At 38.5% G+C, this 25,756-nt stretch overlaps 1 protein-coding gene across 5 annotated transcripts in view; it reads left to right on the forward strand.

The window, feature by feature from the left end:
* Positions 1–18,894, forward strand: part of dhx40.S (DEAH-box helicase 40 S homeolog) — a 36,837-nt gene extending 17,943 nt beyond the window's left edge. For 4 of the 5 annotated variants that reach the window (XM_018249599.2, XM_018249601.2, XM_018249598.2 and 1 more), the window contains 6 exons: positions 670–784; positions 1,862–1,970; positions 4,324–4,418; positions 9,115–9,184; positions 13,370–13,598; positions 16,677–18,894. In XM_018249599.2, coding sequence (XP_018105088.1) covers positions 670–784; positions 1,862–1,970; positions 4,324–4,418; positions 9,115–9,184; positions 13,370–13,598; positions 16,677–16,804 — 746 coding nt within the window. In that variant the 3' untranslated portion in view covers positions 16,805–18,894. Of the gene's footprint in view, positions 1–669; positions 785–1,861; positions 1,971–4,323; positions 4,419–9,114; positions 9,185–12,944; positions 13,342–13,369; positions 13,599–16,676 lie in introns of those variants that run through there. The other variant, XM_018249604.2, reaches the window with a different exon arrangement.
* The last annotated feature ends 6,862 nt before the right edge of the window (positions 18,895–25,756 follow it).

Below are 25,756 nucleotides of genomic sequence, written 5' to 3' on the forward strand. Positions count from 1 at the left end.
TATATATATATATATATATATATATATATATATATATATATATATATGTATGTATATATATATATATATGATCCTACTCCCTGTAGGTTAATGCTTGGTTGATGTTCTGGATGCCCTTTTGTATGTTGTTTTGAAAAAAACGATACCCACACAGTAGTTTAAATATTCCCCCAACACAAAATAGTATCTTGTGTATTGCAACCATATTGTGAACTATCTTCTAGAATATATGGGTTAGATTAGCTTTTTTTCCCCAATATCAGACCATACAGCACATGGAGGCTAGTCCTTTGATTTTACTATTTGGGGAAATTGGGTTTGTACCCATTTAAAATACTGGATATGACACAAACTATATGTATCTGAGGTGTATAAAACTCCCACAATTTAATGTAATGTAACATCAAAAATATTAATTAGGTTGCCCTTTTTATTCAGTGCATTTTCTGTTGCAGTAGGGGAAGTCAAGTATTTATACCTGAATGTTTGATCGTCATTCTTTTTAATGCTATAAATTAATTATACAGCATGAGATCCATTTTAGGAATCATTAATCATTCATAGCAAGTAAGAGAAAGATTCTACATTTCTTTCTGCCCCAACCCAACATGTTAGAACAATGCAGTGTCCTCCCAAATGTCTGCTTTATTTTTGAAATATTCTATTCAGGAGAATCTCAAAAACAAAAGGAAGCTGGGCAAGGACATGAAGAGTTATCCCAACTGGCTGGTGGCTGCAATGACTTTGCTACTCTGCTTTATATATTTGAACAGTGCAAAACTAGGTAAGTTCTGATAAGAGCACTAATGTAAGTATCTACATATGGTGTCTGTTTCACAAAGTACATTATAATAGATCTGGGATATCTATTTTGTTGATGCAAAACAAAAAGTAAAGCAAACCCTGTGGCTGCTGGGGGGCCTGTATTGTAGAGGAACCAAAGTTGGTACAGTTCATTAGCAAGTTCAATATATGTTCCTAAAGCTAGATAAACTTCCTGTAGTTTTGCTGAATGGCCTGTAAAGAGTTATGGCCTCAAGAAAGAAAGAGTCCACTGGCTGACTTCCTTGCTTGAGGTTCCTTCTTAGCAATACTTAGAGATCCATTAAAATACTTATTTAAAAATGGGTTACAAATTCTGGTAATAATTGATATTAATAATGCAGCTTATTTACTATATTATAATATCAACTGTGTGCTGTCCCAGTAGTTAATGTTAAAATGTATATGTCAATGCTTCTATGCTTACCCATAATTATGCTGCCACCTTATGACCAAAGCTATATGGCAGGCTCTGTATTCCCTTGTTTCTAAAACCCTCTTCCTAGTCCCTTCCTCTTGTGGTGTCAGTTCCTCCCATCATTCTTTGTGTTCCTGCCTTCTATGAGTGAGGAGCTACTCAGAGCTTCTCTGAGGTTAGAAAAATGAATATTCTTTTTGACCTGCAGCACATATACATCAACTGCAATATTTGTCCATCCACCCCAAATAAAGCACCTTTTCTGGATTCCAAGTGTCTGGCGAGTTCAGCCCTCAGTGGTTGTAACGGCTCCATACAGGCCCAGCAGGGAGGTCTCATGGGGAAATCAGCCATTATCGCAGCAATTGTAGTCAAAATGGGGTAATTGTGGGTATCAATTATTTGTCAAGTTTGCCTTCTAATGTCTGGGAAATCACTGCTAGTTTCATGACCTTTCCAGTGATGTCAATTTTAAGCACCTTGTGGCAAGAAAATACTTTTTGGAGCAGATATCACTTGCCTACCTGATGGTGTATTTCGTAAAAAACACTTCCAGCATATCTTTACATTGTAATTTGAAAATGCTCTTACTTATAATGTCACTATTATTTTCTTTACCAGCCCAAAGCCTGCAGCATGGTGTCATAAAAATGGAATTCACTGGAGAGCTTTAAAATCTGCACTGAATGTGGAAAAGCAGCTTAAAGAGATAGCAAACAGACTAAAAGAGGTATGGTGCATTTTTACCTTTTGAGCAGCAGTGGGTGTAGAACTGGTTAGAATATAGTAACACAGGAATCGCATCTTTATCAGTGTTTTTTTATATATAGCGAATGTGTAAGAGGGTATTCTTCATTCAGAGAAGGTTTTACTTCAATTTGCTTTGTACACGGCTGCAAAGCCTTCTACTATAAGTCGCACATTCAACTTTTACATGGTGGTTAGAGGGCCACCCAGAGTGTACATTGACTACTGGGTGACCATCTTAACCTGAAGGAGCATACAGTGTACTGTTGTTTTCAGAATAATAGCAGTGTTTAAAAAAATGAATGAAGCTCAAAATCCTTATCATAGCTTTTATTTCCATACACACAAATGCATTGGGAACACTGCACATTCTATTCCAAATCAAAACAGGAAGAAAAATATAACAAATTTGTGTTATTCCTTTACAGAAAGTGAAGAAAATGGAATATTCTGCTGTTCCAAAAAAAATAGCAGTGACTGCATTCTTCTTTGTAATCTCAAACACTCACTGTATAAACTGAAAAATGTTTCAAGATTTTGCTTTCCTTTGAATCATTGATTATTTAGTTGTATAATCACTGTTTCAGAGAACTGCTGCACATCTTTGTTGTATGGAATCCACCAACTTCTGGCAATTCTTCTGCATTTCTTGATTTTGCCTCCGAAACAGCATTTTGATGTCACCTCATAAGTTTTCTATTGGATTAAGGTCCGGGCATTGGGCTGGCCACTCCAACGTCAATCTTGTTGGTCTGGAATCAAGATGTTGCTCATTTACTGGTGTATTTGGGGTCGTTGTCTTGTTGAAACATCCATTTCAAGGGCATTTCCTCTTCGTCATTAGGCAACATGACCTCTTCAAGTATATTGATGTATTGAAACTGATCCATGGACATGTGATAAATAGGCCCAACACCATAGTATGAGAAACATCTGCATATCAGGATGCTTGTGCCACCATGTTCACTGTTTCACTGTCTTCACAGTTTACTGTGGCTTGAATTCAGTGTTAGAAGGTAGTCTGACAAACTGTCTGTGGCCCCAAAAAGAACAACATAAGTTCTCAAAATGTTGTGTCTTTGCGGGGGCTTCTTGTCAACAACTTGGCTTCCCATCGGTGTCTTCTAATTGTAACAGTACTCACTTTAGACCTTGTTTGGTCTTCCTAAAACTGATCACTGGCTGAGTCTTTGCCATTTTGACTATTCTTTATTCACTCAAATAATAGTTTTCTGTTTTCTTTCATGTCTTTCAGGTTTTTATTGCCATTTAAATGCATTTGAGATCATTTTAGCTGATCAGCCTTTCATTTTCTACACTTCTTTATATGTTTCCCCTCTCCAATCAACTCTTTAATTAAAGTACGCTGTTCTTCTGAACAATGTCTGGAACGACCCATTTTACTCAGATTTTCTGAGAGAAATGCCCTATAACCAGAATGCACAATTTTTGCTGCCTTCCTTCCTTTTTTAAATAAGGGCCGTAATTGACACCTGTTTTTTCACAGAATGACCTCACTAATTGAACTCCACACTGCTATTATTTGGAGCAAGATATTATTATTTTGAACACTGCAATTATTTGGGTCAAGCCTGAATTAATGATTCAGTTACACAGAATCAGCAGCATGCATGTCATGACTGTTGGGTCTGTTGGGTTTCTATTACTCTTCTACACCTACTAGTAAATTGTTTGCCATGTAGAAATATAATTTCTACCAAAAACAGCGATTGATCAGGTTAGTGATGTCGGACTGCTATTATTCTGAACACAACTGTAGATATATACCTTCATAATAAAACAATATGCAACGTATAAATACATAATTATATCATAGACAAAAACTAAGTAGAGTATGTCTTTGAGTAGCTGTATCCACTGACCTGAACCCTTACACAAACACATTATTTAGAGCCAGAATCTAGAGAATTTAAAGTGCAGGAATCCCAGGAAACATTTAACTTGTTAGTGTGTAAAAAAACAAAAACAAAAAAAAACAGCATTAGAATGTGAACTCTTCATCTCTCTTGCACACTAGAGGCAAGACCAGAGGCCTGCAAAGCCAGTCAGGCTCCTTAGGCAACCTGACCAGCCAGCTTTCTGACCCCACCTTTTTCACAAACGCTATTGGCTGCACATTGCTGACCTTCCCACCGTGAATGACTGAGTGTGCACTTGTTTGCCTTGCAGAATTGCTTCACTATTTCATTTACTGATGGGTTTGAACTTAATGAACAAATGTCATTTACAGTCTAATGTCATGTAGCGCTTTGGGTATCCTTTTCATTTGTTTGAAGTATGAAGAGTAACTTTGTTTTGTATTTTATGTTGTTTAGAATAAGGACTTTCCAGTGGAAAAGTTTGATGGTCCCAGAAATGAGATGCTCCGACACTGTCTTTGTGCCGGTTACTTCTCCAATGTAGCTAGGAGGTAAGAAAGGGCCTTTTTTACAGCTTTACTAAAACACTAAAGCTACCCATTTCATGTTAATGTAATTACAATGCAGATTTATTTTTCTATAACTTTCCTTTGTTTGAAACCATTTAAATAACTACTCATAACATCAGAAGTTGACATCTTAAAGATGCTTTTGCCACTTATTGTTGTGACAACTTGCAAGCCTTTCATCTTTAGTCTTCATTTTAAGCCCACCTATCACTGACGGTCTGAGTGTATTATGGGGCTTTAATCTTTCTGGTTATGCCACTGGGAATATTTGACTTTTTTCATATTAGTGAGGATTTTACAGAGCATTAAGCGATTTTTTGACATTTAAAGGAGAAGGAAAAAAAATTTTTTCGTTCACTATTACCCCCCTCCTGAAACGCTGCATTGAAAAGTGCAATAGTATTAACCTCTTAGTGCACAAGTATTCCGAAATGTGTCCGTAGTTGACATTTTGCCACCGCCATTTTCAAATCGCTGCATCACTTCCTGCCTGCGCTTCTTCGCTAGTGCACATGTGCCTCCTTCGTGACCCTGTGACGAAATCAAGCAAGCGCCAACATTTGTATACAGTGCATATAAACAAGGAAACATTTGTGATGTTTCTATTGTGGTATATTTCCTCCTCCACTCCTTGAAAAACTGTAAATACAAAGCTGAGGGAGTGCAGAAGCTTCAAAGCTTCCCTTTATTTCCAGGCAACAGGGAAGCCTAAATCTGATTGGCGGGTGAGTAAATGCAGGCGGGGCAGAGAGGTCAAGCATGACAAACGGGTAGATCGGATTGTGTGACCTGAACTTCAAGAACATAAATATACTGAAAAAAAATATCCTAGCCCTGTTTCTCCTGTTACCCCAGCGTCACTGAATTTTCTCCTGTTCACAAGTTTTTCCCTAGAATCGTGGGGAAGGAGGATCTAGACATTTCCAGTGCATTAAAATTGCTTTTTGACATAATACAGTAACTGCAAACAGCACAACCTAGCTTATGGCCTAAGTTTAAGGCACCTGTTAACAGAGGTGAAGGTTGGGATAGCCAATTTTTCTTCTAGGAATTGCAGGATTGCTCCCCAAAGCTTTTGAATTGCTGGACAGGACCACAAAACATGAATAGGACGCCTATCATACATGCATTTAGGAAAATTGGTCTGATATATAGATTTTTTGGAGTTAAGTATACCCTATTCGGAAACTATATCTTAATTTATTTGTCGCTTGTAGCAATGGACAACTTGGGTAATAGCTTAAAGGACAACTAAACCCTAAAAATGAATAGTGTTAAAAATGCCATGTTTTATGTACTTTACTTATTGCACCAGCCTAAAGTATCAGCTTCTCAATAGCAACAATGATCCCGAACTTCAAACTTGTCACAGGGGGTCACCATCTTGGAAAGTCTCTCTCTGAGCAGCTGTTGAGAAACTAAGCTTAGGGGTCGTCACAAATTATCAAGCAGAAAATTAGGTTTGCTTGTCATATAAGCTGATGTTACAGGGCTGATTATTAAATGTTGATGCTAATTGCACTGTTTCATGTGCTGCCATGTAGTAATTGTCCTTATAATCAGCCTTATATTGTGACATTTCTATGTGTACTGTATATTTTGAGTCAGTCCCTAAGCTCAGTAAGTGATAGCAGCACAGAGCATGTGCAGTGAATCAGCAGAAAAGAAGATGGGGAGCTACTGGGGCATCTTTGGAGACACAGATCTCTACTGCTAAAGGGCTGTGGTTGCCTTGGGCTGGTACAGAAGCACAAAACATAATGTACAACATTTCTAGCCTACTTCTTTAGTTTAACTTTTCTTGTCCTTTTAGTACATTCTTCCACATGGAGGCATGGTCCAGTCTATGTAGATAGATTTTCAAGGTTGTTTAAACCAGATCAGTAGGTCTGGATGGGAATTTCGCTAGAAAAGCATGGCAGTGCTGCAGATAGTGAAAGAAATGTCATGGGGAGAGCATACTTCATTCCCTATCATGTCAAACATTTTGCAACACTTTTGTGTTCTTTAAGTTCCCTTTATGGTAAGTTACCTCCCTTAAGTCCTTAACTGCCCAGTCTACTTATATAAAAACTACTTACATTCAGAAAAAAGGATGAAATCTCAAGCACATAAATGTTCCAGTCTAATACAGAGATAATGTTTACAGCCTGTCTTCTATTGGTCAGAATAGTTTTCATTTTGACAAATGTGTATTTTACTGGATCATATGTGTGTACAGACTTATTGACTATACATTTTTATATTTGGAAAGTAGATAGTGAGTATTTTATTGGAAAAATGGACTTACCAGTTAAAATTAATTATGCAAAATAAAATGTGTAGTAATTGTTTTAAATAAAATATAGCCCTCTCCTTTACATCTATAAATGTTTCCTTCATCCAGGTCATACTACTAGATACTCCTCTGTTGTACTCCCATAAACCAAGGAGGGCTGTGATTGACACACAGTCAACTGCCTATATATGCAAAGGGCTATTGATAACAAATGGAGTACCCTAATTTTAATTGTTGCTATTTGTTTTCTTCCTTAATTGTTGTTCATACAAGGTAAAGACCTAAAACAGAGATAAACAAAATGCTCTTAAAACAAATTCAATTTTTTAAATTAAGGAAACATGTAGTAGTACTACTTTAATGCAGTTTAAGCAAGCCTCTAATGAATAGTTTGTGTAGTGCGAACATGTTGTAGTTCCAGGGTTAAACAAATGATACCATTTCCTTTTTGTGTGTCAAAAAGCTGAGCAATGGACTATATGCAGTGGATTTCAGATCAGTGCAAAGGTTACACAGTAAATTGCAGATAATTGACTTGGTTCTAAGATTCCCCTCGGTTATCTGCTTTTAACAGCTTAAAGTATGTAATGTAGAGAATCATTTCGAAATCAATAATGACTGTCACAGATTGTATTTATCTTTTTTCCTGTAGTTACAATATACATTTGAATTATATGTTTATAGGGTTTCTTAGAAAGAAAATTCTGGATTGGCACGAATGGTCAGTACTATATATTTTTGTCACAAGACAAAATACAGACTCGCTAATCTCCAGTGCAAAATGTTTAATTATTAACTGGTTACATAGATAATGTATAATGTCACTAGAAGTTGCCTTGTTCCTATGCAACCATTTTTCAGAAGACTGGCCCCAAAGTCCTTATACTCCTAACCCTTTTCTTTTTTACTGGAATTACATTATAGGGGCCCTGGTCTTTCTGGCCCTGGTCAGTATCGGGGAGACCAGCATTGTAGACCTTATAACCTAGTATTAGTTACATGCACCAAGTGCACTAGAGAGAGTGACAGAGTAAACTGCACAGCTAGCTTAGTAGGTTTGTTTGACTATGGTGCACAAATCTAACATGCTGGCTTATAGTGCCCCTCCATCAGTGTAAAAACGTAATTTTTCTTTCTTTTGTCTTAATTTTATTACACTTGGTTGCCCAAGTGTGGCCAAAGTTATACAGAAAGTTCCATACGGTGTGATACAGTAAGCATATTATGCTTTCTCTGTGTTTCTGTAAAGGATTGAACTAATATTGGGACCAGTATCGGACTGGGATCCGTGGGGGCCCACCATGGCAGCCAGCTCAGGGTCCTTCCATCGCTAGCCCCCACCACAAATATGAGCCAAGCACAGACCCAACCCCCCCATCCCACACATTCGCACACTCATATATTTTACCTTCTGCTTGCTGTGATCAGTAGTGGGGTCCCCACAGTATCCGGCAGGGAGCAGACCTGAGTCGGCGAGGCCCACCAGTGATTGGGACCAAAGTTAGTTATGTTTTGTTTCTTAAAGGTTGGGCAGATATATCTCTCCCTCTCTTTGGAAACATCCTTTTTTTATTTGCAGTGGATTTGGGGGCATAGCCAAAAATGTCCTTCAAAGCAAACCATTACAAATATTCTGAAAAGTTAAAACCCGTATCTCGAAAACAATTGCCTTTTTTTTATTGCATGTAAATAAAATCATTGAGGCAAAATGCAAAACTCAATACATATATAGAAAATACAGTATATTTTTTATATCATATTTTCTACATAAATGCAGCACTACATTATTAAGTTAGAATTGTAACAAAAATCCCTTGTAACTTGACAATGTCCATATTATCATACTTTTCAGTCAGTTTGCATCACAGCAGTGATCTCATTTAAGATTTCCTTTTGCAATACAGTCAGGTGTTATTCATTGGATACAAACCCTTCAGCTGACATGTATGTGACTGCTTATCACTCTCTACGAGTCTAAACACAAGCAACACACCTTGTAATTGTGCACTTTTTCAACTCAACCTACCATGTAGCCCAGTGTTCTGAACCTTTCCAAGGGGTGGGTAAGAGTTAATAACGCCATAACATCTTTAAATAGAAATAAATAGGATATTTCAACAGTCATTTTGTTATCTTCTTATGTATCATAGTGTTGGGTGTTAGATGATTTAGTTATTACTTGGTTGTCATTTATGATTACAAGGTTTTTTTTAAATTCAGTTTATCATAAAACAAGGGTGTGGTCTGTTCTTAAATTCATACCTACAAGGTAGGAGCTTTTCATGTAAGAATGTCTGTCCAGTCTAATTGGTTTCATACCACCATATAGTCCTGATTATACATTAAATATCAGAGATACAGTTCAAGTATAATGTAAATAAATGGGTCTTTCGTTCACAGGTCTGTGGGACGAACATTTCGTACAATGGATGGACACGGCAGCATTATACACATCCATCCTTCATCTGCTGTAAGTGTTACCATATATTTTAGTGTTCACTGAAATGTTGGGCTACCAATAAAAATGTGGATTTTATCCACGTTTTCCACTTATCTCATTGCCAGGCGCTATTAATCCTTTTTTTAAGATAGGCTATGCAAGCAAGAAATTACTGCTTTTTTTTTCTTGCATACTAAGTAATTGCTTAGGGTCATGCCCTGCTGTTTAAATGCAGAATAATGCTTTAAAGGGCATGTAAAGTTTAAAATAGAATAAGGCTAGAAATGCTGTATTTTGTATACTAAATATAAACATGAACTTACTGCATCACAAGCCTAATCAACCAAATAATTTATGCTTTCAAAGTTGGCTACAGGCGGTCACCATCTTGTAACTTTGTTAAACATCTTTGCAAGACCAAGACTGTGCACATGCTCAGTGTGGTCTGGGCTGCTTAGGGATTGTCATAAACAAAGCTGCTTGAATTCTGCATGGCTGGGAAGTAAGGCCCCCCCTGTTGTTCATAAGTATGATTGTTTCCCTGCTCAGCAGTTAGGGACCATCTGACAATTCCTGTCCACAGTAGTAGATTAAGAGAGAATTTCACTGCATACAGTCGGGTTTCTTATAAAAACGGTACACATTTTTTAATTAAAGTATACTGGAGATAGGTTTCTTTTTCATTAAAGAAAGTTAAATGGGATTTTATTTTTTTTTGCCTTTACATGCCCTTTAAACAATGTAGTATCAAAGGAGACCCTTGAACCTGCAAGGGTGTGGTGCTAATCTTCCCTCATAGCAGAGCCCTCATAGCAGAGACACTCAAGGTCCCCATAGACGCAAAGATTTCTCTTGTCGAAGAACCGATTTTAGCGAAGTCCGACCAATCCTTCGAAATTATCGTGCGGTTAGTGGGATTCGAACGATCGTACATCTTACGATTTTTCGGCCGACATCTGTCAGGAAATTGATCAGCCAAGTTAAAAAATCTTTGTCGGTCCCAGTGCAATCTATCTATATTTGCAGGACCAAGCAGGCAGCTCCCCTTTGTTTTCCTGGCAAATTGGTCTTTTTAGTTGATGGACAATTCGTATGATCGTACGATCGTTCCGAGCTAATCGTGGTCTCACAATGACGATCAGATCTTTTAAAAATCTCAACATCTATGGCCAGCTTTAGACTATTCTCTTACCCTGAGAAAAGTGGAATAATAGATGATCACTGTTCTGTAAATACTGGAGTGTGCCCTATATATTGCTAGATATAGGACATGTAAAAACCTCATATGATCTTTCAAACTATAACTCTCTGAATTGAAATATTAGCTATATTCTTTTTATTACCAAACAAATATCCCTTCCAACGAAACCCAAGGTAATTTACAATGGCAAGGCAAAAGACATGGGTAAAGTCCAATTTTTGCATTTTGCCCCTTTTTCAGCATGACACCTAAGATATCAATAAGATGTGGAGGGGAATCCCTGCACACAAGGAGCTACAAATCCCTGTACATGGGACCTGTTATCCAGAATGCTCCCAGATAAGGTATGGAGATCTGTAATTTGGATCTCTATACCTTAAGTCTGCTAAAAAAAAGTATTTAAACATTAAATAAACCCAATAGGATTGTTTTTCCTTCAATATAGTTTCATTATATCTTAGCTAAGATCAAGTACAAGGTACTGTTTTATTATCGCAGTGAAAAAGAAATTCAAATTCAATTATTTGGTTATAACAGTGTCAGACTGGGCCGGGGGGAATCTGGACAAAAACCCTGTGGGCCCCAGTCTTCATGGGCCCCGCCTGCCCAGACCTGCTCTCCTGCCTGGACCAGCTGCTCTCCTTTGCCCCAGCCCGACCGGATCAGGAAGAGGGAAGCATGCACTGATGTCCTGCATGTGCAGGGCTGGGGTGTGGGATCTGGGAGTGTTGCGATGTTCATCGCTGATAGGAAGGCCATTTTGTTTTCCCGGAGGGCCCTGGCAGTCACGCTCCCAGTGGGCCCTGTACTCACCAGTCCGAGTCTATAGGAGATCCTCCCCGTAATTCGGACTTTCTGGTTAACAGGTTTACAGATAATAGATCCCATAACTGGACCTACTCCATCCCTTAGTGCTCAACCACCTGCTTCAGTTCTATTGGTAAATGAGCCCATTAAATTAACTTTGACTTCATAGAAACACTAGCAGGTCTGAGGTTTGTATGAAGTGAAGACCTGAAGGGATGGACCCAAACTGCTACCTTTTGTTTACATATAAACAGATCAGAAGCTGTTCATTAACATCACTAACATACACACCCACTCTCTTTGTCTCATATTGTACTGAATAATGTTCCCTCTGCTGTAAAATGTGCTGCTTTATGCCCAGTATGTATAGTTTTACCGAAGTGTGTGGCATGTAGGGGCCCCAAAATGAAAATACCCCATGACGTCTATTATTGGTGTTGTTTATGCTTCTGCAGAATCAACACATTTACTGCATTTTCTGCATTTTTGGGAAAGCCACAAAAAATAAGTTCACCTTCAAAAATGTATATATTTAAAAAATATTGAAATATGAATGCCAGTGTGATTCCCAATATGTATGTATGTGTATGTATGTCCAGTATAGAAAATGAAAATAGTGCATACAAATTTTTGTGGCTGACATTCTGGCTTCTGCATTTTATGCATAAGAAGTCCATAGAAAATCATAACTTTATGGACAATACATATTTCCCGAAATCAAAATGGCCACATATGTCTTTCTATTACAAACCAAACTGCACAATTTTTATGAAAATATAGTCAAAGATTGCATTTTACAGCATCATATAAATATAAAAATATATCCAAATAAATATTAATCCTAAATATAAATGCAAGGGGTTTTCTGGCAAGGAGCCCGGTAATCGATTTTTACAGGACCGCAAAAAATTCTCTATGTACGAACTCTGCAAGTTTGTTTGTGAGTATGTGTGTTACTCTATGTCATGGGTCCCCAACCTTCTTTACTCGTGAGCCACATTTAAATGTAAAAAAGAGTTGGAGAGCAACACAAGCATGAACATGTCCAATGGGATGTCAAATAAGGGCTGTGATTGGCTGTTTAGTAGCCCCTATGTGGACTGGCAGCCTACAGGAGGGTCTGTTTGGTAGTACATCTGGTTTTTATGCAACCAAAACTTGCCTCTAAGCCAGGAATTCAAAAATAAGCATCTGCTTTGAGGCAACATCCAAGGGGTTGGGGAGCAACATTTTGCTTGCGAGCTACTGGTTGGGGACCACTGCTCTATGTAGTGTGTTACTGTAAAAGTGTGCATGACACTAACGTGGGGCAAGCTGAAAAGGTTGCAGAAGAGACATGATGGACCCAATATCTGCAGTTGAACAGCTTTGGGAAACACAGAGAATGAAGACAAAAACGGACACATGGTCTACCGATGTATGTTTTTGTCTAGGCCACACTCTGTTACTATCACTGTGCCTTGTCTAGGGGCAGGAAAATGAATGAACAACTTTATTAGTTACTCCCCTAACCACTGTGCCTTGTCTAGGGGCAGGAAAATGAATGAACAACTTTATTAGTTACTCCCCTAACCACAAGTGCAGTAGAACACAGACTCAATGTTCCATGGCACTCGTAGTCTGGTTAAAAGTAATAACCAGGGGCTGGATTAATGCATAGGCTTACCTAGGCTATTGCCTAGAGCTCCAGGGTGATCAGGGGCCCATCTAGCTTTTTAAAAAATGATTATTTCTCTTGCCAAATCTTTAATATTTATTTTTGTTTGCATTGGGTCTGGTCAGGTGTACCTGGGAGAAGAAGGCAGGCAAGGCATGTGCTTAGATGCATGCAGATCCAGGCACACGTGCATCCAAGCCTTCTACGCTGGGTCAGATTAGCGCACGCCTCGGGAAAGGGAAGTCTAGTGACCTCACATCTCATTAATCTTTTGCTGGTTGTATCCCATAATTAGACATAATCACTATATATATATATATATATATATATATTTATATTTAAAATATACATAATCCTTTGTAATTGCACTTAGCCTGAAGTCTCAGCCATTCTAATGGTCACACAACTCCTTAATAATTGTTGTTGTTATAATGTACAGTCAGGATACATGATCCCATATATTGTCATAAGCTGTTTGTTGTCTTTACTTTCACCTATGTGCATTTAAAACAGTATTCTGTAAAATTAATAATTTTTTTGTTCTTTTAAGTTATTTGGGAAGGAATCTCAGCTGGAATGGATTCTCTTTCACAATGTCTTGGTCACTTCTAAAATATTTGTCAGAACAGTCTGTCCTATTCGCTACGAATGGGTGAAAGACCTGCTGCCAAAATTACATGACATTGATGCCTATGAATTAAGTAATGTTGCCAGAGAAGAGGTGACTGCTGAGGAAATTCTCAAGTGGGAGTCCAAGGAAGAAACAAAACATCGTAATGGTAATTTTTTTTAAGAAAAATTAAGTATACTTTAATTGTAAGGAGATCTGTGAAAAAAAAGTAGTCACAATTGCAGAACTCCCATGGGGGTGGGTATATGACTGCACCAGTGCCTGCCCCCCATGGGGTCTGTTGAGAATACTGGATTTTCTGTGGTATACTATTTACCTAGTTATTGCTAAAGAAGATGGGGGTGGAATTACGGGGTTTGCTGAGCCTATTGCAAAGCAATATAAAAAGACACTGTGGGGATGAATGAAAACAAAAAAAAAGATGACTATGAGGGGAAAGAGAAGACTACAAAGAAAAAATGTGAAAGGGAAGGCTACAAAGAATAAAGGTGAACTGTGCAAACTGGTAATAGATAAGATAAACCTGAAAAAAGAATTCCAGCTAGAAGGGAGATAGCAAAGAGAAAAGAAACTTGAAGAGGGAAGCATAATAGAAAATGAAATAAAAGGGACAAACTGTACAGAAAAGAGAAGGGAAAGAGAAGATGATACAGTAGGGGCAGGTGGTAAACAATTGAATGCTTAAATCTGAACATTTTAAGATACTTTCCTGAAATAATGGATTAGCAACTAACAACTTACTTCTTTTTGTGCCAATGGGGGGCTAGACCAAATCTGTACACAAAACTCCATGAAGCAAAGGCCATCCCTCGCTGGCAGATGGTACTGGGAGTAGGACATCTGGGATGCTGAAATATTACTGTATTCCCTTTTTGTTCTTTTATGGACATCAAACCAATTAGAAGTAAGCACAGCTGATTAAGCATTGTAAAAAAAAACAGCTTTAAAGTAGACAATATTGATTACTCTGAAGGACATGTTCTTGCTCAGTGGGTTCCTTTTGCTTATGATATCCTATTAGGTTTCAAGAATTATATCATGAATTATATAGGTCACTTGGGTGCCGCCATGTCTTAAAGTGAGAAGACCAGGGAGAGAGCTCTGGGTAGGCAAGGGAACTAAATGTTAGCAGGAAGAACGGGGAACTAGGAGCGCGGTTGTGGAACAGGCCGGGTCAGTACCAATCAGACAAAGAAGTACCAAATCAGGAGGCAAGCGAGTAGTCGAGGCCACAAACCAGGTAAAACACACCAGCAGTGCAGTACAGAATCGTGATCAAAGAGAGTAGTCAGAAACAGGCAGCAAACTAGACAAGGTCAGGGACAGACAGGGTAAAGAATCGCACCCAGGAGCTATTGTAAAATAGACCTACAGTATGTTGTACAGTGAGTCGTAGGTAAGGCCCCTTTAAATATTTAAATTTTGCATTGCGTGCGATGATGTCACGCATCAAACAGGAGGAAGCGCCGGCTGCTGCGGCCATCCTCGCTACACCACTAGACCACCAGGTACCCTTACAAAAAGATCGTCTATGCTACTGTGTGAATTAAGATTCAAACACATAAGAACAGGGGGCAGTGGGCTCCTATGTTCAGTTTTAGTCTGGGCATTATATGCAAGGAGTTTGTATGATATTCCTGTGTCTGTGTAGTTTCCAGGTAAAATGGTTTTTGCCCACACTCCAAAAACATACAGGCATCCTAACTGGTTCAGACAGGGATCAATCTGAATGAGATATACACCCTAAAGTGCTTCGGAAAATGTAATTGCCTTAAAAATAAAGGATATGAAGAAGAAAATTCTAAAAGGCAAGCCTTTGGCCACTGTCATTATCAGCATAATAGCACTAAGGAGGCTGCTGAAATGAGCTTACTGTAACATACAGGTGAGGCACAAAGTATATTAGAGAGTATAACCCCGCTCTTCCTCCTGTGTGCTTCATTTTTTATCTTATTTTTTTTATAGGTAAATATAATGTGGCCAGAAAGTTTGCAGAGTAATGACTTATATAAAATGCAATGGAGAATTATTTATAAGCATCTTTAAAAATGGCCAGTGTTTCATTATTTATAAGGCAAACCATTTACTCCAGAAGCAAAGCTAACTGCATCCCACAGAGGCTTTGGAAAATGATACTAATTAAACCGTGGTTAGTGTATTATTTTCCTTTATATTAAGCACAAACAATCATTTTACATCAAAGTGGTGTAAGGCTGTGTTTCTCAGTATTATCACCCAGACCATACACTAAATATTGCGGACATTTTGTTGCATGTGTGAGGCAGGCATCAAAATATCTCAATTTTACTGGCAATGGTACAGTTTCAGCATCTCTATAACAGTAATGATCCAGGTCTTTCAAAAGTTTCTCATCTTGAATTTTTGTTAGAAGTGTCTACAACACAAATCATCATTTAGAAAATCAGTCGTATAAGATGATGTTACAGCGCCAATTATTTAATTTTGATGATAATTGCACAACTGCCATGTACCAATTATCTGAATAGTTTACTAATCAGCCTTGTATCTTTGTAATTCTATATATTATATATTCAGTATATTGTACGTCGGTCCCTAAGCTCAATAAGTGACAGCAGCACAGAGCATGTAAAGAAAGAAAAGAAGATGGGGAGCTACTGGGGCATCTTTTAAATTACAGATCTTTACTGCTAAATGGCTGTGGTTGCCTTGGGCTGGTATAGATAATAAAAAATAATTGTACAAAATACAATATTTCTAGCCTATTTCTTTGGTTAATTCTAGTTCTCCTATAATATAATAGCATCCTTATGATCTATTTACAGCACGCATTATTGCATGCTTACTGTCATTCTCTATGAATTACAGAAAAGCAACTTCTGGAGCTGGTTAAAATCACTGATATCTCAATCAGCTACCACCTGATCAGTCTTCATGTTAAAAACATGAATGCATATGAAGACTGCCCAGGGCAGGTAGGTGGTGAGCCCATTAGACCATGCATGTGCAATAACTGATTGGGAAGGAAGTTGCAGCTACTGTACTAAGATGGCGGCATTTATAGAGTGGCAAAACAAATTAGCAAAGGAAAATTTTAAAAAAGCATATTATGCAATAAAAACCTAGTGATCTGCTGCACCTCTAAACTATATAGGTTTTTATTGCATACTATCCATGTCATTGTTGCTTTTCCCTGCCTCTAAATATTAAACATTGAGAATGTTAAACATTGCATTGTTATTCACAGATGGGACAGAAGAAGCACTAAACAAAATCAAGAAAAGAAACGATGATAAATCCATATCAGATGCAAAAGCTCGATACCTACAAAGGAAGCAGCAGAAGTCTGAAATGCTAAAGATGGAGCCAAGCTGACAAATCTACAAAGACCAGAACTCGTGCTCACACTATACAGCTACAGGAGATGAACCAGCCAGACATTGTTAACCCAGGGAACAGCTTATTTGCTGCTGATGGGAGATGTAGTTTAGCAACACCTGAAGAGCGGAGGGTGGGCAGACTTACATGCATAACACTGTGACATATCATCTGGTACTGAAAATGCCTTGAACAAATGTACTGTACATTATATCATTGGAACTAGAAAATTGTACAGTTGGGCTGCTAATTTATGATGTGTGCAGACATGCCCTTTTTTAGATGTTTTTGAAAGTCTTAAGTGCCAGATTTGAGTTTAGCCTATATTAGGAATTATAACCCTATTAAATACCATGGTATTTTCTAGCCCGTCTTGAAGTTTTGTCGCTCTCTAAAACACCAGTTCAGCCTTTGCAGTAGTCTTATCAAATATTTATTTTATCTATCTCTTTCTGTTATTTCTGAAAAAGCAATTGCAAACAATGATAAAAGGGCAGTAGTGATACAGTGGTAACGGTAGGATCTATTATCCGGAAAATGCATGATATTAAGGATTTTTCATATAAAGGGATCTTTCTGTAATTTGGATCTGTAAAATATTTTTTATTTTCTTTTAAATAAACAAGGATGCCAACAATATATTTACTTATTACTGTTAAAAAAAAAGAATATATAGATATAGATAGATATATATAGATATTGGCATTGGACCTGTTATTCAGAATGCTCGGGACCTGGGGTTTTCTGTTTTTTTTGTTTTTTTTTGGGTCTTCATACCTTACAGGGGACCCGTCACCCAAATAAATTAGTCAAAATCCTATTTTATCACATTAGTCAAGCAAAATTAACTTTAATAACCGTATATAAATCATTTGAATCTGGTTTCCTTCAGTCTGGGAATTCATAATTATAGCAAGCAGGCAGCAGCCATTTTGTGGACACTGTTATTAAGGCAATCAGAATCAGAACCTTGCTTGGGCACCAGAATGGAGGACCCAAAGTCCATCCCCATGCCCTGGTTACACAATTAAATGGTGAAGAGAACTGGGGGAATGTGGGGAGAGCAGTGACATCTAGGAAGTGCTGAATGGAAAGTGAACAGACAATATTTGATTGACAGCTGAGATGTTTAAATGAGCTTACAGCAGCTATGAATGCTTCAATAAAAAATAGATATTGGATTTCATGTTTCATTTGAAAAGGAGTTTTATTTTACAGATTTTTGTGTCTGGGTGACCGGTCCACTTTAACTTTAGTATAGAATAATTTCAAAAGCCAATAAACCCAATAGGCTGGTGTTGCTTCCAATAAGGATTAATTATATCTTAGTTTGGAACAAGTTCAAGATATTACATAAAAAAAGGAAATCATTTTATAAAATTTGGATAAAATGGAGTCTATGGGAGACGGCCATTCTGTAATTCAGAGCTTTCCGGATACTGGGTTTCCAGATAACAGATCCCATACCTGTGTGTGTGTGTGTAAATAGATATATAAAGGAAGAAAGTGTTATGCTACAGATATTATAGATATCCCTATTAAAGGGGAAGTTATGTTGTAAATGTGCCCATTCTCCACAGTTATTTTGCCAGTCTTGATTTTTGTATTACTTGCCATCTCATTTTAAAATGCTACCTGCTTGTCAGACTCACTGACTCTGGGAACAAAACATATTTTCCCTATGAGGCTACATTTTTGTTACTGTTACTTTTTATTGCTTATTTTAAAATAGAGCCACTCATCTTTCCATTTTCTATACTGACTTCCAAGCCACTAACTGGCTGTTGGTTTACACAGGCAAAGAATAATGAAGGTTAGTGGGCTTAGCTGCTAAGGATGCTACCTACCATATAGACTTGTCCCATAGAAAAGCATTCTGTTGTGGCATATGAAAGCTTTAATAATGACTGAATGAATTGAGAATTGTTTTAGAATTCCGTTAGCCTTTCTCTAGAGAAGTGAATCATTAGGGAGTGCTTTAAAAGAATACTGTCCTGAACCTTATGTTCTTGTTTTTAATGCTATTCTATATTGTGTGCTTTGTAAATAATTGATTTTGCTAAATAAAAGGTTATTCGTCAGACTAATCAATGTTTCTCTTAAGTCTGAATAAATAAATATATATATATAAGGCAGCCATCTGAGTTCATTATGCATGGTCCTGTGGTTGAGGAAACTGCACGTAGAACATCACACGTGTCCTTTGAGGCAGCTGCTGCTTAGCCATCCTATTCTGACAGTCCTGATGTTGATGATTGCGCTTCTCCTCCCCTTGTAGTAGAGTGCGCATACATAAGCCAGACTGACAATTAATAGATAATAGTGTGTTTACACCTTAATGCTGCTCTTACATCTCGCCCCCCCCCCCCCCAGCCAACCTGCATTCTGTTCATTCAGCTACAGCCATTCTTAGTTGGTGGCTTTGATTTCTGGCATTTACAAGTTGGGGCATTAAAAGGCAGAATTTAAAAATTATATTACAGGCAAGTGCAGGGACAAGACAGACAAGGGCAGATTCAGACTATCTGGCAAAACCTAAAACTTTTAGGATTTTGCAGCTACCTGGTCCCTTTTTGACCCCCTGTTGCATCTATAGCAGTGGATTCAGTGGTTCATGATTTCTGCTTCGTTCAAACACAATTTTACTATTAAGGGCTCTTACACACGGGCGTTGCGCCCCCTTCACAATAATTGAGTGCGTCTACTCCTGTGCTCCCCTGAGGCTGAACGGAAGAAAGCACAACGCAGGGGAGCGCAGGAAAAACCGCCTGTGTGTAAGAGCCCTAAAGGTATAAAAACTTTGCTATACAGCTGCATAAGTAAGCCCTGTTATACTTTAGACAGCAAAGCCACATTAGGACAAAGCAGGGGGGAGGGGGGCAAAGAATCCATTAATATATTTTCAACAGGGGAGTTGTACAGGGACCAGGCAACTAAGCTATCAGATATCATCCAATTGTCTGTCTGCTGATTCGACCGTTACAGTAAGACACTTAAGCTGGCCATAGACGCAAAGATCCGATCGTACGAATCGTGGATTCGTACGATTTTCGGACCATGTGTGGAGAGTCCCGACATTTTTCGTCCGTCGGAGATCGGTCATTTGGTCGATCGGACAGGTTAGAAAATTTCTGTCGCCTGCCGATAATATCTCTGCGTGTATTGCCGATCGTACGATTTTCAGTGGGAGACTGTCACTAGTGTTGTCAGACATAAGTATCGTACGATTGCTGTCAGGGGCAGAACATTGGGTGATCTGTTCTTATTTGATCGGAATGGTAAAGACTTTGATCTGAATGGTTAGTGGAGGGTCGGGAGATGGGAAAGTCCGATCGTACGTTGATTCGTACGATCGGATCTTTGCGTCTATGGCCAGCTTAAGAAATACTCATTGAAGGATACAGAAGCAGGGTCAGAGCTATTACCATGAAAGTCTATGAAGAGCAAATTTTTTACTTCCCCCTGCAGCCAAATTCACCCCTGTCACAGATTTCTTCTTTTCTAAAACAACCTGTGCCTTTTATACCCCCTTTTCAAATGCCACTTTCAAAACCTCTTTTGCCCCTTCCTCTGTTTTTCCCTTAAACTTTGCTTCACAACTGGTGCTTGTTGCAAAAAAACAAAGCAAATACACTGCCCCATTACAAAGTATCACACAACTATTCACCAAAAAGCAGAAAAAGTCTATTTTGGGGTATTGAAGGGATCTGAGCTTTAGCCTTCTATCTGTTTACCCCTAACTCACAGGCCAAGGGTCAAATTGGGGTGCTTTTAATTCTTCATTTTTAATAGCTCAAAGCTCCAAGCCAAAACAACGGAAATTGTTCTATATTACTTACTATAGGTGCACTAGAGGGCTACTGAAAAGCTTGGCAGGCACAGTTCACCAAAATTGTCCTGTGTGCCCTTCCCCTTTTCGTTCAAGCTGATCCAGAGATCTCTGAAGCAGAACAGTGTTAACAGTAGAAAGACAGTGATTAGTTCAGGCAGCTTTTTCCATCAGGAGTGGTGTCGGGACTGTTATCTCATTATCTGTTCATTGTTCTTTTGACAGGCTGGTCAAACTAGTGAGAGGGTAGTGACATCACTCCAATATGGAGAGCATCAGTGAAGAGAGGACATGAGAATGGAAGCAAATGGCTTGCCTGATGCTTAAAGTTCAAAGCAAAACAACATTCATATTTATGCATATTGATAAAATGTTTATCCATGACCATAACCCTTTAAGACTGTTAAAGGCATATTGTTGTCAGACTAAAGAGTATTTGCTTTTTCTACCAACTACTTTGCAATGTAATTATGTGGATGTCTAATATGTCCAAATATCATAGAGTACGATTCCAGATAAGGCACAGAGGAATTCCATACATACAGTTGTGTTCAAAATACTGTAATATCAGTCCAACATTAATAACCTGATCAATCACTGTTTTTGGTAGAAATTATATTTCTACATGGCAAATAATTTACTAGTAGGTGTAGTAGAGTAATAGAAAACCAACAGACCCAACAGTTATGACATGCATGCTGCTGATTCTGTGTAATTGAATCATTAATTGATAGGGGTGCACTGAATCCAGGATTTGGTTCAGGATTTAGCAAGGATTTTTCAGCAGGATTCGGCTGAATTCTTGTGCCTGGTGAACCGAATCCTGATTTGCATATGTAAATTTGTAGGCGGGTAGGGAAATCATAACAAAAGAAGAATTTGTTCCACTTTTTCCTTTCCTGACCCTTATTTGCATATTAGGGGCCAACTCCCAAATAGTGGATTTTGTGGACTGATGAAAGCAACATTGTTCTTTTTGGGTCTAAAAGCCACAGACAGTTTGTCAGATGACTCCCAAACACTGAATTCAAGTCACAGTACAGTGTGAAGACAGTGAAACATGGTGGCACAAGCATCATGATACGGGGATGTTTCTCAGACTATGGTGTTGGGTCTATTTATCACATACCAGGGATCATGGATCAGTTTCAATACATCAAAATACTTGGGGGTATATTTATCAAAAAGTGAAAATAGAGATCACCACAGTCCGCCAGAGTGAAATACCGCCTCTCTCCATTCATTTCTATAAGATTTTGAACATTATATACTTTTTTAAACCCAAAAGTATATAAGTATAGATAAGTTTTTTTTTTTTTTTACTTCATGCCCAGTTTCCAATGTTGCTTTTTTCATGTTTTATCCCTAGCCCCTGAATGTATAATGAGAATTGCTTTTCTATTAGTGATGAGCCGACCCTACTTGGCAAAGCACCTCTATCGCCCTGTGCTCGCCCTGCCCCATCACTCGCACCATGAATGGGGCGGCACAGAAATGTGTGCGCCTATGAATAGAGGTGGAATAGAGAGGCAGAAGTGGTGGGCAGGGAGAGCAGAAGAGAGAGCTCAGCCTACCCACAATTTGCAAATGCTGTGCAAATGTCGGCCCAAACCCACCTTAAGTTTCAGGCTGGTCACATCATTATTTTGTATGTAAATAAAGGTTTAGAGGCATACAAAGGGTTACAAACAATGGCATAGAGAAGAAGAGGTAATTCGATCTGCAAGCAAAGGCAGTTGCTATGGTTATAGGCTAATGCCAGACAGGATCTGAAACCAGCCTCTCTGCAGGCATTAGCCTCTTCTCCTCCCTGCACCTGGAACCCATGTGTCGGACTGAGTTCTGGGTGCAGGTTGGAAGAGGCTAATGTCTGCGTAGGGGCTGGTTTTGGCTTGTCTATTTCAGCAGGATGATTTTAGCCCACATGTGGCACTAGCCATGCAAGTCATCAGAAGTGCAGGGTCACACTAATAGCATGAGGAAAATCTATCAGCAGAGAAATGGCAAGTGATGGGAAACATATGTGCTGGCTAGGGGCCACCATAAAAGGACAATAGTGAACAATGTGTAGGCAAATGTACATGAGTGAATCATCCACTTTCCTCAGCCTGCATTTTCTACACTGGTGAAGTCATCCTCTCCTTCATGTAGCCCATTTGATGGGCGCAAGGTTGGTCTGTGTGGAACTACACTGAGTGGATTTCAGAAGTATACATTTTTACTCCTAAAACTGCTCAATGTAGCTCCACACAATTGGGCTACACCAAGAAGCAATTGATGATGGATCCACTCAGGCTGCCCTTGCCGTAAAGAGAGGAAAACGGAAAGCTGGAGAAAGGAGCAACAGAAAATAGAAGCTGGGAGTTGACTGAGACAAAGGAAAGTTCAGCAAGAAGAACTAGTAAAATAGAAGAATGGTACAAAAGATGATGAGTATCATGCAATAGCTGAAATTACAAAATGGAGTCGAGGTACATGCTGGAAGCCACAAATTAAATAGGCATTCTTGTCTAGCTGCATTATGTTTCTAGTTGCAGTTTTCAGGCAAACAGATCCTCATAACAATATTGTTGCCCTATACCCACAAATGGAATACATATAATTAATGACTGTAAGTGCAGTTGCAGGGTCACTTTATTGGCCACAGTCAGACACACACAAAAAACAATTCATTATACTTCCTTATTGTTGTGCTCTGTGCCACTGCCTCCTTCCTGCCTCCACTTCCGAATTAAATACAAGCATATCTATTGAAGTAGGGAAACCCTGGAGCTATTGCCACCACTGAAGATGGAGGTAACTCAAGGACTCCTAGCGTGGCCTGCATCTGAGACTTAGAGACTGGTGCCTAAAGAACAGCTCAACACATCATACTGGAGCCAGAAGTGACGCCAGACATGTAGAACATTTCCATACAATACACATCAAATTGCAAGAGCAACTGAAACAATTTTAATGCACTTAGTCCCTCCAATGACCACATCCCATTCAACCAGTGGGCAAGAGGTTTTTTTGAGTGGAAACAATGTGTCTGCAATTTTGCAAAGCGTGCACACATAACATGCAATTTGTACACACACAATTTCATCCCATATCATGCTCAAAAAAGCTTAGTTCCCAGTGTGATTACCAGGACCACTAATCACACTGCATTATTACTTTATTGTGGCGATTGTACTGCAGTTTTATAGCATATTCAGTTTCAAATTCATATTCATTGCTTGTGCCTTTAAAATATTCATTGAGGAGCGAGACAATGTAACTGGGATTCTGATTCTGTTTTTCTCATTGCTTTGTTTCATTGCATTTTTTAAGTGATTTCATTTATTTGTTTTATTGGACTTCACTTATTTATTTTATTGCATTCTGCATTGTTCATGATTATTTGTTTTTATCCACAAAGAATTAGTACTGTATCCATTATTTAAATTTTGGGATCACTACGTGACTCATACATGAATGAAAATTAGTACGGTAAGTGTTTTATTGATTATGGCAGTGGTCCCTAACCAATGGCTCGTAAGCAACATGTTGCTCTCCAACCCCTTGGATGTTGCTCCCAGTGAGAAGCTTATTTTTAAATTCCAGGCTTCGGGGCAAATGTTGGTTGCATAAAAACCAGATTTATGGTGAAACAAAGCCTCATGTTGGCTGCCAGTCCACATAGGGCTACTAAATAGCCAGTTATATCCTTTATTTGGCACCCCTTTGGCCACATGCCAATACTCCACCTACAGCAAAAACACTGCCTACATTTTTGTGTGTTAGTTATGTGTATTAAAGCACCTCTAACCATAAGATTTCTGCTCCTTCTGGGACTCTTAAAAAAACAGTCATCCTCTTTACCAATGACTAACAAGTAGTCAGAATAATGGCCTCATGCTACAGTAAAGTAACCACAATCTGCTTTGCTGTCTCTCACTTTCCACTTACTACCCACTTACTTTCTCCAAAACAATTTCACAGATACACCAAAGATCTCTGCATCTAAAACATCATCTGATTTTCTTACAAGTCCTAAAAGTAGATGAAAAAAAAACCTAGTTAAAGGGATACTGTCATGGGAAAAAAAAAATTTTCAAAATGAATCAGTTAATAGTGCTGCTCTAGCAGAATTCTGCACTGAAATCCATTTCTCAAAAGAGCAAACAGATTTTTTTATATTCAATTTTGAAATCTGACATGGGGTTAGACATATTGTCGATTTCCCAGCTGCCCCAAGTCATGTGACTTGTGCTCTGATAAACTTAAATCACTCTTTACTGCTGTACTGCAAGTTGGAGTGATATCACCCCCTCCCTTTTTCCCCCCAGCAGCCAAACAAAAGAACAATGGGAAGGTAACCAGATAGCAGCTCCCTAACACAAGATAACAGCTGCCTGGTAGATCTAAGAACAACAATCAATAGTAAAATCCCATGTCCCACTGAGACACATTCAGTTACATTGAGAAGGAAAAGCAGCAGCCTGCCAGAAAGCATTTCTCTCCTAAAGTGCAGGCACAAGTCACATGACCAGGGGCAGCTGGGAAATTGACAAAATGTCTAGCCCCATGTCAGATTTCAAAATTGAATATAAAAAAATCTGTTTGCTCTTTTGAGAAATGGATTTCAGTACAGAATTCTGCTGGGGTAGCACTATTAACTGATGTGTTTTGAAAAAAACATGTTTTCCGATGACAGGATCCCTATAAACAAATGAAACAAAAAGATTATATTTGACAGTGTTTATTGGAAACAAATCATCCAATAACATATCCGTGTGTGGCCAAACGAAGTGAGTCAGTATTCACTTACTTTCATGCCGTATTCGGTGTGACCCCCCTTGTGCAGCAATAACTGCAACTAAATGTGTGTGGTAACTGTTGATCAGTCCTGCGCATGGACTTAGCTCATTCCTACATACAGAACAGTTTGACAGTCATGTATATAAAAAAATGGACAAATTAATTAAGGCAAAGGAGAATGTCCAAAAACTAAAGGGTGTTGTGGGCTGTAGCCACTACAATAAATTTTTGTTCTTGTTTAAAGTTCTTTATTAAGGGGATCCATGTCCAACAATATCATCTTTGTTAATAAATAGGTAATGGCCATAGTTCATGAATGAACTCGTACAGCTTAC

Source organism: Xenopus laevis, chromosome 2S (assembly GCF_017654675.1).
Source record: "Xenopus laevis strain J_2021 chromosome 2S, Xenopus_laevis_v10.1, whole genome shotgun sequence".
Classification (NCBI taxonomy): domain Eukaryota; kingdom Metazoa; phylum Chordata; class Amphibia; order Anura; family Pipidae; genus Xenopus; species Xenopus laevis.